We start from the raw sequence: 16,732 nt of genomic DNA, 5'->3' as shown, positions 1-16,732 counted from the left end.
TAAAGTAATGCAGATTTGTCCGTTTTTCTATATAAATATCTCAGTGCTTGCTTCATCATATGATGTTCTGTTGGCCCTTAAGACTTGGTCATCTTTAATTTCATTTGAAAGGCAGAATTAGAGGGGCGAGGGGAAACAGAGAGATACCTTCTGCCTGCTGGTTCACACCTAAATGCCCACAACAGCCAGAGGAGGTCAGTCCATAGCCAGGAGTCAGGAGCTTACTCTAGGTCTCTAATGTGGGTACAGGGGCCAAGCATTGGGTCATCCTCGGCTGCTTTCCCAGGCACATTAGCAGGGAGCTGAATGGGAAGTGGAGCAGCTTGGTCTAGTACTGGTGTCCACAGGGGATATCAGTGTTATAGGCAGAGGCTTTACTCAGCACTCCACAATGCTGGCCCTTCTCTTTTTACAGCATAGGCCCAATAGCCCATGTGATTTCCAGCTCATTCTGGCTCCTCATTTCCAAATCTTGGATAGTTCTTAGAGGAGGCTGCGATCCTGGGGAGGCTGGGGGTGAAAAATAAAGATTATTTTCATGCCTTAACATAATGTACTTTGCCATATTTGTAGTGTTATTATGCATCTTATAACTCTGCTTTCATGGGGTACTTTGCTAATCCAATTTGAAGAACTGCTTCAGAGAAGTCAGCTGTGTGTTGAGCAGGCCTGATGAGACCTTTGCCCAGAGACCTCTAACCTACAGCACTCCAGCTAGAACCCTGTCTTACCTGTGTTTATAAAACTGACTGTGGCCATTCTTAGGCTTAGGCCTGTTTCTCTGCATTCTCTCCCCTGCCCCCACCTCTGCTAATTAGCAGGATTCTGGTGCTTGCTCTTGGGAATGAATCTCCTAAGGGACCTCAGCAGGATGAGTTATTCTTGCTTCTTCCCCATTGCTACCGAAAGCATGCCGTTCTGCATCTCAAAGATAGCACTGACAAAGCAGTAAAATGAAGACATATTAAATACTATCATTCTAGTCTTTTGTCTGAAACAAAGAGTTGTGTGAGAATGCGTCATTCTCTTTGCAAAAGTTTTCCATGGAAAAAAAAAAAACAAACATCAAGAAAACAAAACAACAAGGACTTCAGCCATTATTGTTATAGCCTATAAAATGCCATGGGAAGCTTCTACAGTCTCCATTTGTGTTGTTTGATAAGCTATTACCTACATTTAAATTAGCATCTTTAAACTGCAAATACCATACACACATATGTGGAGTCCTTCAAAAAGTTCATGGGAAATAGTTATAATGAAAACTGTACATGGATTTTCTTTTTTACACTAAAATAAACATGTTTAACTGCATTTTCCACAAACTTTTGGAAATATCTGTGTTGGGGAGAGGGGCAGGTATTTGCAAGTATATTGCTGTTGTTACTAGTCAACAAAGATTTGAGTTTATCTCTTCTCCCTCATTCATATAATCCAATAACTCCATTTGGATTCCACATTCAAAGAATTTGAGAGATTTTGTATTATTTATGCTAACACCTGCTACAATTTCCCCCCACCTTCCAGGCATTTTGTGTTCTTATATTTTAATATTTTCACTTCATTTGAAAGGCAGAGAGATGGAGAGAGAGAAAGACCTTTCCTTCACTGGTTCACCATTCACATGCCTGGTCAGGCCCAGCCCAGGAACCCAGAATGTAGTTTGAGTCTCCCAAATGGTGCCAAGGACTCAGCATTGGAAGCATCTTCTGCTGCGTCCCACTGGGGTGCAGCAGGCAGGTGGCACTGGAAGCAGAGCTGGGACTTGAACCTAAGTCCTGTCATATATAATATGGGTGTCCCAAGTGGAATTTTTACTATCGGGCCAAACGCCCATCCCTGTCCTAATGCTTTAATTGTGAATTAGAGGTTTTTTTTTTTTTTAAATTCCAAGCGAATATTTAGTTTTTCATCTGGTAAAAGTAATGCGTTAGTATTGATTATGCTTATTAACAGTCTGAAATTATTTTTGTCATTCTATTTTGTGTCTTCTATTTGCTCTGATTTGCTTACCCTCCCCACTCCTCTCCTGTTTCCTTTTGAATTAACAGGTTTTTTTTTCCTGTCCCCCTTCTACTGGTTTGAAAACACTACATTCTGCTTACGTTATTAAAAAAAAATATAGTATACATGTACACACACACACACCCTTCTTAATTCCTTCTTCCATGTCAAATACAATCAGTTTTTGGAAATTCCACTTCTTCATCTCTGTAAGCTACATTCTAGGCAACTTTTTCCAGATCTAATTTTCAATTCATAATTCTCTTTAGTTTTTCTAAATCTATTTAACTCACCTATGGACTTTCAGATTTTAGTATTCAAAAGTTGTTTTTCAGCTATTTCCAATTTGTCTTGGTATTATCTTTTTCTTTCTTTATACTTAAAAATTTGTGGGCCCAGCGTGATAGCGTACTGGTTAAAGTCTTCGCCTTGAATGCGTCGGGATCCCATATTGTTGCCGATCTAATCCCGGCAGCCCTGCTTCCCATTCAGCTCCCTGCTTGTGGCCTGGGAAAGCAGTCTAGGACGGCCCAAAGCCTTGGGACCCTGCACCCGCATGGGAGACCTGGAAGAGGCTCCAGGCTTCTGGCTTTGGATTGACTCAGCTACAGCCATTGTGGCCACTTGGGGAGTGAATCATCGGAAGAAAGATCTTCCTCTCTGCCTCTCCTCCTCTCTGTATATCCGCTTTTCCAATAAAGATAAATAAATCCTAAGAAAAATTTTGTCTTTGATTTAATTGTTTAACTATACTTCATCATCTGCTGGTTGTATTATGCAAATTGTGTAGGTGTTCCACTCAATTGTATTCTGATGCTCAGCAATGGTGGCCTGCTGTGTTTTGCTAACTGGATTGGAAGTCAGCACCAGGGAGTTTGTGAGGTCAGCATCGAAATGTGTTCTAAGAAGTTTTGTCTTTGTTTCTGTCATGCTTCCTACAGGGTATTAACAGCTTGAAACTATGTTAAAATGCAATTTCTGCCTCAAGCATTTCAGTATCATGAAGGTGACACAAATTCAGACCCCTAATTCTCAACATAAATTGTGGTTGCTAATTCTCAAAAGAAAATCTTTTCTCCTCTTTAAGGTCCAATCAGAACCTGACAAATCTCCATGTCATATCTTTCACCCTCTCCCCTCTCTAGACAGTATCTTCTGAAGTCAAAGCTTCCATTATCTCCACGCCAGGGTCTGGCTGATTTTACGTATCTTCATCCAAGATTCAATTCTCCGTATTCCAGATCCTAACATCCAGTCATCTTTTTAAATACACAAGGCATTACCTCAAATGCAGCTAGCCTAAGATCAGTCAAAATTCGTGACTTTCCCCTAGAAACTAATTCTCTTCTACCTTTATCTCAGTAAAAACTGGGACGACGCACAACAGTGCATACCAGAAATCCAGTAGGTATCTTGGCCATCTTTCTTCCCATGTATGTCATTCTTTGTCAACTCCTATAGGTTTTACCTCTTAAATTTATCCACTCTAAGGCCAGTTAAGTACCTCAGCATTCAAATTGCCACCTGCAGCATCCTATGAACACTGGTTGAGTCCTGGCTCTTTCACTTCCAATCCAGCTCCCTGCTAATGCTCTTGGGAATGCAGCAAATGATGGCCAAACTGCTTGGGTGCCTGTACCCACGTGGGCAACCTGGAAGAAGCTCCTGGCTCTTGGCTCTTCAGACTGGGCTGCTCTGGCCATTGTGGCCATTTGGGAGTGAACCAGCAGATGGAAGGTATCTTTCTCTGTAACTCTTTCAAATATATGAAATAAATCTTTAAATTATATATATACACATACATATATTTATATATACACACACACATATACAACTAAAACAGAAATTGATTCAAAGTAAGGTAAAGGGAGAAAGAAGGTGGATAGAGCTATAGATGAAACAAGTCACATTAATATTAGTCTTCCTAATTTTTCATATTTTTGAAATTTTCTATAAAAAATCATGCAACTTCCTAAAAATAAACCAGTTGTAGACAACAGATTAAGTTACCTTGTACCTAGGCAAGTATTACACTGTTAGAAGAAATGCAGCCAATAGTTGGCAGGCCTAGGTCTGCTTAATGCTAAATCTGTGCTAACTATACCAGTGTACCAGCATGGTTGTCAATTCTATTAACATATAATTATTTATAATAATTCTATATGTGACGAAGGTAGGGTATGCCAAGGTGGGACATGCTACCCCAGCCCTCAGGCTGGTGAGGGAGGGCTGCAGATTGCTCAGGGAAAGGAGTCTGGGGACATATTAGAGTGAGAGCAGCTGAGGGCATATTTGATAGAGGAGGAATGCCTTTGTTGGTTGAGATGAAGCTGATCAGGCAGCTGCATTCATCTCTGTATGGGTTGGCTATTGCAGGTGATGGAATGAACCAGATCCTGCACTACCTAACACAAGAGTCAGGTCTGGGATCACCCCAGGCAAGATTTCTTGGGGGACCTCCTAATTATACCTCTGGACTCAAACTCCAGCCACAGGGAGAATCACAAGATATGGGATTCATCCTTGGAGTACATGTGTCACAATGGCGTCTCCTCAATTGCTGATGCCCATGCAGTAGACAGCATACACAGATGCACTCAGGGCATATGATAGCCAACTCATTTAGGCCAGCACAAGATGTTGAGTGCTCCAGAAGATGGAAAGCAGAACAGGTTGGACAACAATCCTGGCCAAGCTCCACAGCAAGTGTTTGGGTTTGTGGATGCACCAAGGTGGAGTAGACCTTGGAAAGATTCTTTCAACCCTGAAGTAGTGAAACCGACCACATCTCAGAACTATCAAAACCATTCAAGTAACACCTTTGAAACAATGTTCCCCAATGGGGTCTCTAAGATTATATCATAGGACTGTCCCCTATCCTCAGGTGGTGTTGTAGTTTGGCAGCAAGGAGTGGCCCGCTTCTCTTTCCCTGTCCTTTTGACAAAGAGAAAATGAAAAAAAAAAAAAAAGGAAACATTTAGCCCTCCCACCTCCTCATCCCTTCCCACCCTAATCTACATGAGTATGCATCCCTCTCAACCATGTAAACATTAAAAATAAAATTAAAAGTTAGAATAAAGTATTATCTCTTTAGAATCATATCATAATCATTTACTTAGCTACCAGGAATTCACTCACACTGACCTGAAGATATTCCGGTAATGATTAATTGGACCACTTAATGCTCCGGGCTGAGAAAAGACATAAAGATAAGCTTCAAGATCTTCTGTTGTCAGTCGACATCCTCTTCTTGCAATGCCAGTGCTATGACTGGTAAACAGGTGTTTCAAGGCCTAATTGAAGTGAAAACAGAACAACTAAAACCTTTGAGTTATCGAATAATATTTTGCATCATCGGCATTTTAAGGGCATGCGGCTCTGATCTCTGTCCTAGCCATGAGGCTAGGGACATGATTGCTTACAACTCCTTTATACATTTCTGCTTCACTAGGTTTGCCTTTAATGTTATTTCCAGTGGCTGTTGATGCATTACAAAGCCCAGCCCCAGCTGTGCCTTCCCAAGTTCTTACTGTAATGTATACTACTTTAATCCAATTCTATTCTACTTAAGTTTTAAAATTTTTATCCATAAACCACTAAACTGATTTTGTTGTTCACTGAAAGGTCCCATCCATAATTTGAAAAACACTGTTCTGCGTCAGCATTGCTCAAAGTACAGACTTGAACCACCTGCAACAGAATCACTGGAAAGATAATGGGGCCAGAGTTGTAGTGCAGTGGGTCAAGCCATCACCTGTGAAAACTGACATCCCATATGAATGCTGGTTCGAGTCTGGGCTGCTCCACTTCAGATTTAGATACCTGCAAATGTGCCTGGGAGAGCAGCCTTGATGGCCCAGGTCACTGGGAGCCTGTGATTCACGTGAGGGATCAGATGGTGTTCCAGGCTCTTGGCTTTGTCTGACCCAGCTACACTAACACGAGAATCGATGGGAATCATGTTATAGTCATTATTATGCATTTACTGTGACCCAGAGAATCTAATATATTAAAAATTCCCTTTAAAATGAAAGAAAAGCTACATGCTGATATGTAATGATCTCTAGTTGTTAAATGAAGGAGAAAAAAGTAAAGATAGAAAATAATATATATAGATATTATATTATTATATACCATATATTATTATATAGCACATCATTATATTATATGTTATTTTATATATAATATTATATTATATTATTAATATATTACAATTATACATAATTATATATAATATATAATATACATGATTATATAATTATTTTATTTTATGAATAATTACTCATGTTGTTATTATTTTAATATATATATTGCTAACATTCTGGTAAGAAGTGGGAGACACATAAATATACACATTTTTTAAAGAACAGGGGAAAAGGCAAGAAAACAATAGAAGGATAAAAGTAAGCAATGTCACTTCCTATGAAAAGGTGAGGATTAGGTGGGCAAGATCCCTTTAAATATGCTTTATTTTAAAGCCTTGACTTGGAATCATATAAATACTCTATGCAAAGTCACAGAAGTCAGAAAAAGTTGTCTAGTTTTAAATTTGCTTTGGAAATGTAAGTAAAAATTTGCTATGTTTTCAGTATTACTTTGGGCCTCAAATGTATGAAACTTATTCCCCAAAGACTTAGTGATATGGACAAGCTAGGCATTTGTGGGTAGGACCTTTACAACGGGCAGACTGGAACAGGTTTTAGGGAGAGGGCCCTAAGACAGGAAGAGAAGTACACACTCCCCTTCTTTTGCTGTGTGGTGCCTAATGGCACCTGGGGACTCAGCCAGCAAGGAACTTACTACCAGCAACTAGAACTGGGGCCCATTTGATCTTGGACTGTGAATCTTTGGAACCATCAGGGTAAAGTCTCTTTTCTTTATAACATAGACTGTCTCAGGTTTTTTGTTAGAGTAATGAAAAACTGACCATTATACAATGCATGTATTTATTTTTCAAAAAAAACAAGTGTCCGAGTTTTGTCCAATGGAAAATTCCAAAAGCAATAAAAGCTCAGTTATAATGATCATCTTGATCACATAGACTATGGTTTCTAAATATAATTTCCTACTAAATGGAACCACAGTTCTTCAGTTAAGTGACTGATTCCACATTAGGAACAGGAAATAAAAGATAAACTCAGGACACTGAAGGAAGCAAGTCGCCCCTAATTTAAGGGATTCTGTCATGAGGAGTCAACCTGAAGGGTTGCCTAGTATGGGACAGCCTGGGTATCAAAAAGAATAGCAATTGTAAGTGAATTGTATGTATCACACATATGCTCATTCCTTTGAAAGGTGTTCAGTAACAAACGAAATATCTGTCCTGCCATTATTATTTCAGAATAAGCAAATAAGCATATGTGGAAAAGACATATAGTTTTTTTTTACAGAATTCCAGTTAATAAAGCAGAAAAACTGACAGAATTTGAAAATCACCATTTTGTACAGATTAATATGACAGACCTAGCCCATGCTCATCCATGTATACTAACATTAAGTTGGAGAAGAGTTGCCAAGGCATTTCAGATAGGCTGGTAACTCCCAGCTTAAAGGATCTGCGTCAGCATTACTCAGCCCAAGATAACTGTACATGGCGTGCCTCCCGCAGGGGATGCACTTGGAAACAGCTCATTTGAACTCAGTCTAGTTGAACCTCTAGAACAGCAGCAGTATAAGTGGGAAAAACAGAAATCAGAGGAAGAAGTTAAACACTGCCTCAATGCAACAATTGGCCAACTCTCAGGAGGACAAATAGCCAAATTTGCTCAACAAATAAGTGGCTCTGAACAAAGTGGAGGCAGCATTCTAGATTTTTGAAGATGTGGTAACAAATAAAACATGCAGACCTTCTTTGGTTCCTGACTCCAAAAAAAAAAAAATGAATCATATCAAGATAACTAACAAATTAAGGAAATTTGAATATGGATAAATGCTAAGAAGTGGTCATTCATTTTGTTAGGTTTGATAGTGGTATTGAGTTACAAAAGCAAATAAAGCCCTTATCTCTCAGAGATATGAGGGGTCTTCCAGAGAAATGTGTGTTATGAGAAGTTTCAAAAATTTTTTGAATCAAAATATCCTTTAATTCCATGTTCTATGAATTTTTTATAGCATACCTGCGGATGCAGAGTTATTTCCAAGTGAAACGGTATTACATCTTTCTTAACCTTCTCCAGTGTCTGATATCACGCTGGATAAACCAGAAGCACTCAGCGAGCTTCCAGAACACTTGCACACTCCCGGCGTCAGTGTCCCTGATGCCCCAGCGTGCACCTGAGAACTTTCACTTCTATTACTGTCCAGCTCTCTCATCTGCTACTCCCTGTTGCCTAATCTCCCAATGAGAAGTTCTCCAAAAAAAGAGGTATTCCCATCGGGACACAAGTGCTCATACACACACATAAATGAACAACTTGGGAAATATTCTAATGTATAAACACAGATTATAAGTAAATTCTTATAACATTGATTAAACTTGAGCTTTTTTTTTTCAGTTTCACTTTTTTCTTAAAATGAACTTTAAAAATACTTTTCTAGGGCCTGGCAGTGTGGCCTAGCAGCTAAAGTTATTGCCTTGAATGCCCTGGGATCCCATATGGCCACCGGTTCTAATCCTGGCAGCCCCACTTCCCATCCAGTGCCCTGCTTGTGACCTGGAAAGTAGTCGAGGTGGCCCAAAGCTTTGGGACCCTGCACCCACGTGGGAGACCCGGAAGAAGTTCCTGGTTCCCGGCTTCAGATCGGCACAGCACTGGCCGTTGCGCTCACTTGGGGAGTGAATCATCAGGCGGAAGATCTTCCTCTCTGTCTCTCCTCCTCTCTGTATATCTGACTTTGTAATAAAAATGAATAAATCTTTAAAAAAATACTTTTCTATCCTCTAACTACACAAATGAATATGTCTAAATTTAAATTTTCACATAACATTTCCATTCATAATATCAATACATTGTTTATATAACTTACCTTGAAGTCATTTATTGAGAACATAAATTCTGGGAACCGTGGTGTTTGAAAGAAGTAGTAATAGCTGGATTTGAACATCTGGACAGGGTGTCGCAAAATATATTCTGAAAGTAAAGTTCTGTGTTAGCCTTTTCCAAGGGACATAAATTATTTACCATTGAAAGAACTTCTTTTTAGGAAAATTTCACAAATAATCCGCATGACTTCTATGCATTTCTTTTTGGAATAATTTCTATGTTCTTACATTTTGTTGTAAGTATTTCTAATATTTAGATAATTTAAAGCACTTTAAATCAAACAGACATTCCAATTTCTGAAATCTTTAAGATTTATTTTTATATACTTGAAAGGCGGAGTTGTAGAGAGAGAAGAAGGAAAGACACAGAGAGAGATCTTCTATAAGCTGATTCACTCTTTAAACTACTCAGTGGGTAGCTGGAGCTGGGCTAGACCAAAGCCAGGAGCCAGGAGCTTCTTCCAGGAGTCTCACAGGAGTCAGGGGCTCACGCAGGATCTTGACATGTCATGTTGTAGCCAGTGGCTTTACCAGCTACGCTAAAGTGCCAGCTCCCAATTTGAAAAGTCTTAACCCAGAAGGAAACAGGAAGCCCAATCAACAGTTTTCCCTTCACATCCATGATTAGTTTCCCAATACTTAAGAACACATAATGATGTAATTTCTTGTTTAAAAGTGCTTCTTGGGCCCAGCACGGTAGCCTAGGGGCTAAAGTCCTCACTTTGAATGCCCCAGGAGCCCATAAAAGTGCCAGTTCTAATCCTGGCAGCCCTGCTTCCCATCCAGCTCCATGTTTGTGGCCTGGGAAAGCAGTCGAAGATAGCCCAAAGCTTTGGGACCCTGTACCTGTGCAGGAGGCCTGGAAGAGGCTCCGGGCTCCTGGATTTGGAACAACTCATTTCGAGCTGTTGCGGCCACTTGGGAAGTGAATCAACGCATGGAAGATCTTCCTCTCTGTTTGCTCCTCTCTGTATATCTGACTTTCTAATTTAAAAAAAAAAATCTTTTTAAAAAAGTATTTTTTTCTTACAGATTATATGACTTGAATACATTATTCATTTGGACCCAAAAAGAACTGAAATTGTTCATGTGAATACACTCAACGTATTCAGACATGAAGTGTGGGTATATCTACTATGTGCCAGGAATTTAGCAACAGAGAAGACAGAACAGGTACCCATGAACAAGGACCTCACACAGAAGAGAAGTAACGAATTCTTAAATGATCACTTTCAACAGTAATAATGTTATGTAGAAGTAAAGCAAGGCAATGAGACTGGTGGGAGGGTGGGGTGGAAGGGCTATTCTTAACAGCCATTAATATTAATAACAGGTCAGAGAAGGCCTCTCTGAGGAGGTGATATGTAGGCTGAGCCCTGCATGGCCAGAGGGAGCCAGTCAGGCAAAGGTGGGAAAAGAACAGCATCCAGGGTATCTTCTGCCATCTTCTCAAGAGCATCAGGAGAGAACTGTGCTGGGAGCAAAGCAGCTGAGATTTGAACGGATGCCCAGCTATGGGATGCTGAGGCAATCAGCAGTTAACCTGCTGTGCCAAAACACTGGCTTCTCCTCATCAAACTTTTCTTTAAATGATTTATTCATTTGAAAGAATTACAGAGAGGAAGCAAAAGGAAGAGGGCGATCTTCCATCTGCTGGTTCCTTCCCCCACATGAATTGCAGGGCCAGGGCTGGACCAGGTGGAAGCCATAAGCTTCATCTGGATTTTTCACATAGGTGGCACGGACCGAAACATTCTCAGCTGCTTTTCTGCAGCCATGAGCTTGGAGGTGGATTGGAAGGGGAGCAGCGAGGCCACAAGACAGTACCCATCTGAGAGACTGGCATCTCAGGTGGCAGGTTTACCTGTGCCACACAATGCTGGCTCCCCCCCACACACTTTTTGAAGCCCCACTGCACTTGCATATTGTGCAGGGACACTCTTTTGTCCTTGCTACGGAGCTTGTCTTATCTCCCATTTTATAATTAAATTCAGCTTGCTTGGAGTTTTTAGAAATACAATTTTTAGGTGATGTACCATTTTTTTATGCCATACTTTGCATGAAATTATCACTAGGTAAGATTATTCATTGTTGCATTAAGAACTACTACTACAGTTAAATTCAAAAGTCTCCTCTTATTGTGAGTTGAAACTACTACCGATAAAATAGTTTTAGGACCATTTCAAGTATTTTCTTACTGAAATAACCAATTGTAGCTGTTTATATCATATCACTTCCAAAATAATGTTTGTGTCAACGTCATGAATAGCTGAATACACAGAGAATTTGACTTCTGCTGTGTGCTTCAAGTGAGAAAAAAATATATAATGAATGTGAGGATATTTGAATGCTACACACCCATCCTAGCGGACGTGGGTCCAGTGGATGCATAACTAAAACTCACCTCTTCTGCTTAAATAGGCAATGTTTCTATCGTCATGATTCCTTTCTTCCTCACTGCTTTAATTTTGAGGAAGAAATAGAACTCTGTGAGTTGATTTTTTTTTAAGTCTCTGGAGGGCTTCTGCGGGTGTAGCAATACTTGAACTGCAGTTATTTAACCAGAGAAAGATAAAAAGAACAAGCTATAACTTTGGCAAACAACCTAAACTGGTGCCTTCACCATTGCTCACAGGTCTTTGGTCACTAAGTTTCAGGAGTTCCCACTAAAGCAGGGATTCTCAAGGAACAGTCCCAGTGGGTCCAAGAGAAGCTCAAGGTGCTCTTCAAGTATCCAGGCGGTCACAATGGTTTCATAACAAATGCAAACACTAAATACTATGTTGGTATCTGCATTGATGGCACACAAGCGATTGTGGATAAAGCTCTGCCACCTCAGAACAGATTAAACACTGCAACTGGGGTAGTCACTGCAGCATTCACCACTGCACACTGTGGCAGAGCAACCAACCAACCAATGAATAAGTGTCAGCATCCCTTAACAATTCCTGGAAGAAATGGCAGAAGGTATGAATTTTCAGATTTTGGCCTTTGAGCACACAGCTTTTTAATACGTTGTGCGGTGAAATAGAAAGTACATATACAGCGGTACTATTGCACATACAAATATAGTGGTTGCCATAGGAAAAGCACTTCTGCAGTTGTTTGAGTTGATGGATTGAATTAACTGCATTTTTAAAGGGACACCATTTTTTAATTTGAATGAATGACTAACAAACACCCTGGGTCAGACATGGGTATTGGTTGATGAACTCTCAGAAGTGAACAAAGACAATCTGTCATTTTTTAGGAAAACAATCGATAGAATTTGTTGCTGTTGATTAAATTCAAGCTTCCAAATGAAAATTCGAATTTCGGAAGTTTTTTATTTGGTGCTGTGAACCTGACAGCCTGGCAAGAATAAAGGCTCTTCCAAGAATTTTTGACACTGTGTAATGAAATATGTCAACTGAAGAAAGTGCTGTTAACTTAGTGAACCCATAACTTCCAATGTATGCATGGTGATATGAAATTGCTCATTGATAAAGGGTCCATCCTAAGTGTTAGAGAGTCGATGGATTTCATTGTAACGAAGTATAGTTCATTTATATGACATCACATTCCACATTGTGAGAACTCACCATTCCTGAGTTCGGTGAAACATCAAGGATGAAAATCCAGAGTTATTGGAAAAGGTTATTAAATTACTCCTCACTTTTCCAATTACAAATCTGAGGCCACATTTCTTCCTCTAGATCCTTTCAACAACACGTTACAGCAGAGTGGATGCAGAATAAGCTACGAGAATCCAGCTGTCTTTTACCACAACTGAAGAGTTTGCAAAAGTGAAAAAGAATGACACTCTTCCCACTAAAACTTTGGGAAAATGCAGTTAGCTTTTGCTAAAAATGTATTATTTGTACCAACAGGGAATCAATACAGAGATCTTGTAAATATGTCTCAGTTTTCATTCCCTATATATGAATATGTAAATATCAAACAGCTGTGAGCAGGAGTTCAGTGGGGCCTTTAATTCTTTTGAGGTTATAAAGAAGCCCTGAGACCAGACACTGGGGAACTGCTGGTTCACCAAACGCAGCTCTTCCTGACACCCAAAGTCTTCAGGATTCAATACTGCCAAAGTAATGCCCCTGCATTCTCCCCCTTCATCCCTCTCCAAGTGAACAAAGATTAAAAAAATAAAATAAAACCATTCACGTAAATATGAAGCGATATTTTTCTGAGACCCTAAGAAAATGTAAAACCAAAGTATCTTTCTGATGTGCTGCATGATTCAATCATCTTATTTTGAGCATATTATATTCACCAGATGTCAAAGCTTTTAATCCAAAATGTCAGGGATAACAGTGAGTTGTCACATTAGCAGAGATTTCTACTGAAAAATTAAAACTCACCTGTAAATACATTTGGATGAGGAAAGTTAATAACAATAAGCTTCAACACCATGTCAGGATAACAGATGGCAATTAACCAGGCAACCATGCCCCCCCAGTCATGGCCAATTAGAACACATTTGCTATACCCTGTAATTGAGAAATAAACATCGACATCACTGAAGACAAACAGGCAGGCACATGAGCATCTCGTATAGTATTGTTATACATTTCAAACTCCTCTCACCATTACCTTACCTCTACGACAAACTTCCGGAAGTTCATGGAAACGGGTTTATTTTGGTGCAAAAATATTTTGAGACTCATGCATAGTTTTTTTTTTCATAATTCACATTTTTCATGAACTTTTTGAAGAATTCTCGTATATGCCATAAACTATGTGCAATTTAAAGACACATTGCATCCAGTGGTTCTCAAACTTGTCAGTGAATCTCAACTATTTGACAGCTTTTAGCTGTCAGGAGCCGTGTAGTATAGCCACACTGAAGCCATGTCAGGAGCCATGTACTGTAGCCACACTGAAGCCATTTTGAATATAGAACTATGGGCCAGTGAAAAACCCTGGGCTGGCTAGATGCTTGGGAAAGAAGTTATGAAGCTAATCACATGCTTAGCTTCAATTATTTCTAGCAACTGTTTCAGAATGTAATTTATGCTGTACCTGCCGACATCTTGTTACTGATTACCTATGCTATTGTTGATATGTTGGTTACTATTGTTAATATGGTGGCTGCTCAAGAACAATCGGTCTTGAGACCATGGCTTGTGTCCCAGTTTCTCCTTTCCTCCCTGAGCCTTAGTTACTGAAGAATATAAAAACCCTCAATTAAAATCAATAAACTGACAGCTTTAGCAACTATAGTTGCCCAGACTCTATAGTGAACTGCTGATGAGTGACATAGGCATCTTAGCTGCGAGGCTAGATGCCTGCTCCCAAGTAACACTACTGAGTCACAGTCTCTCCCAGAAGTCTTTCATTGTGGGTTTTTTTAAAATATATATATAGGGCCCGGCACGGTGGCGCAAGTGGTTAAAGGTCCTCGCCTGGCACGCCCGGGATCCCATATGGGCGCCGGTTCTGATCCCGGCAGCCCCGCTTCCCTTCCAGCTCCCTGCCTGTGGCCTGGGAAAGCAGTCGAGGACAGCCCAGGGCTTTGGGGACCTGCACCCGCGTGGGAGACCTGGAAGAGGCTCCTGGCTTTGGATCGGCATAGTATCGACCCGTTGCGCTCACTTGGGGAGTGAGTCATCGGATGGAGGATCTTCCTCTCTGTCTCTCCTCTCTGTATATCCGCCTTTCCAATGAAAAAATAATAAAAAATAAATCTTTAAAAAAAAAATAAAATAAAATATATATATATATATATATATATATATATATTTACTTATTTTACTTGTAAAGTCAGAGTTACAGAGAGGAAGATACAGAGTGAGATTTTCCATCCTCTGGATCACTCTCCAAATGGTCACAACGGCCAGAGCAGCACTAGTCCAAAGCAAGTAGCCAGGAGCTCCTTCCAGGTGTCTCATGTGGGATCCAAGGATCTGAGTCACCTTCCACCACTTTCCAGGACGTTAGCAGGGAGCTGGATGGAAGTGGAGCAGCTGGGACACGAACTGAAACTGGCTTGGCAGATTAGCCTGCTAGGCCACTGTGTCAACCCCTGTTTGAGAAACCATGACAAGGACTGCATATAATTAGGTCATCAGAAAGATCATTTAGATTATTTTCTGACAAATTGCCATTCTAAGTTATAAATGTCCCTTGAAAACCTCCAAGAAGTGTATTTTTCTCACTAATTTTACCCAATAATATTGAAGCTCAACACACTAAAACATCACTAATGTGGAGGCTGGCATTGTGGCACAGCAGGTGCAAGGCTGGCACCCACTTGCACAGCAATTTAAGTGTTGGCTGTTCCACTTCTGATCCAGCTCCCAGCTAGTGTACCCAGGAAAGCAGTGAAAAATGGACCAAGTACTTGAGTCCCTGCACCCATGTTGGAGACCAAGACGGAGCTCCAGGTTCGGCCAGGGCTCGCAGTCATTTAAGGAATAAACCAGCAGATGGAAGATCTCTTTGTCTCTTCCTCTTTCTCTATAATTCTGTTTTTCAAGTAAATAAGTATATCTTTTTTAAAAAATCACTAACTTGGAACTATGACATCAAACGGAATTAGTGAAAAGTCTTAATTATAGTATAGTGATGAATACAAGCTTTATTTAAAGTATTCACCATGGTAATTTCAATTAGGAATTAGAATTACTAGAGATTTCCACAGGATCTACTTCGTATGTATGGGTAAGATTTATTTAGAATGAATTTCTGTAGTACTTAAAAATAACTTTTTAAGTAAATATTATCCACCACCATTACACAAACACACACACACACCTTGTTTATATTATTACTTTTCTAGAAAAAGTTTTTGATAAATTTAGGCCATGTTGGACTACTTTATCACAAGCTCTGAATGAAACACAGCTAGCTATTCAAAGTTTAGTGTCTGAGTCTGTTTTACTAAAACACCATTAAGTGTCAAAACTGCATGCTGACACCTCCAAAACCCATTCATTTTTTTTTTCTTCTTTAGAAGTACTGATCTGGGGGCTGGCACTGTGGAATAATAGAAAAATCCACTGCCTCTGATGTTGGCATCCCATACTAGCACTAGTTTGCATCCTGGCTGCTCCACTTCTGATCCATCTCCCTGCTAATAACCTGGCAAAAGCGGTGGAAGACGGACCAAGTATTTGGGCCTCTGCTGCCTACCTGGGTGGCCTGGATGAAGCCCCTGGCTCCTGGCTTTGGCCTGACCCCCCAGTGCCCACTGCAGCCATTTTTTTGATTGAATCAGTGAATGAAATATCATTCCATTTATTTCTCTGTGACTATGATTTTTAAGATAAATAAATAAATCTTTCTAAAAACATTGGCTTAATCTATGCTCTTACTAGATTATTTGACAAGGACTTTTAATTTCATGGTATTTTTCACTATATTATCCCATTAATACACTGATGGTAGCAGTTGCATTCTAGTCAAACAGGTTGTAAATCAGATTATTGCTAATAAAACACTTACTCCCCCTTCCACTACTGTCATGGAGTGAGTACACTCTGCTACTGCTCTGATGTAAAGATTTCCCCATGTGCTTTGCTTTGGTCTCATGTTGGCCAATTTTGGGCTATACCATAAGACTTGCAATGGGCTGCTAGTAGCAGGTTGTGCAGTGGCACTCTGCTCTCACCCCTTCAGCCAGCAGCAAAAGAGCTCCCGGCACCTCCATAGCTATACTCCTTTAGCTTGGCCTCTGATTCACAGGAACCGAGAGGCCAGTCCAGGCAGAGACCTAAACTTGAGGCAAAGACACGGAGGGAAAGAGCCTCTAAG

The 16,732-nt window shown here is 40.1% G+C and overlaps 1 protein-coding gene across 1 annotated transcript in view; it reads right to left on the bottom strand.

The window, feature by feature from the left end:
• The window catches only part of EPHX4 (epoxide hydrolase 4), a 41,531-nt gene that overhangs the window by 5,253 nt on the left and 19,546 nt on the right, over positions 1-16,732 (bottom strand). The window contains exons 4-6 of the mRNA XM_040998881.1: positions 13,339-13,467; positions 8,968-9,071; positions 5,146-5,294 (exon numbers count right to left, since the gene is read on the bottom strand). Coding sequence (XP_040854815.1) covers positions 5,146-5,294; positions 8,968-9,071; positions 13,339-13,467 — 382 coding nt within the window. The remainder of the gene's footprint in view (positions 1-5,145; positions 5,295-8,967; positions 9,072-13,338; positions 13,468-16,732) is intronic.

Source organism: Ochotona curzoniae, unplaced genomic scaffold (genome assembly GCF_017591425.1).
Source record: "Ochotona curzoniae isolate NIBS_2020 unplaced genomic scaffold, NIBS_Ocur_1.0 scaffold_1037, whole genome shotgun sequence".
Taxonomy (NCBI): domain Eukaryota; kingdom Metazoa; phylum Chordata; class Mammalia; order Lagomorpha; family Ochotonidae; genus Ochotona; species Ochotona curzoniae.
This window is presented reverse-complemented; position numbering and strand designations above follow the sequence as displayed.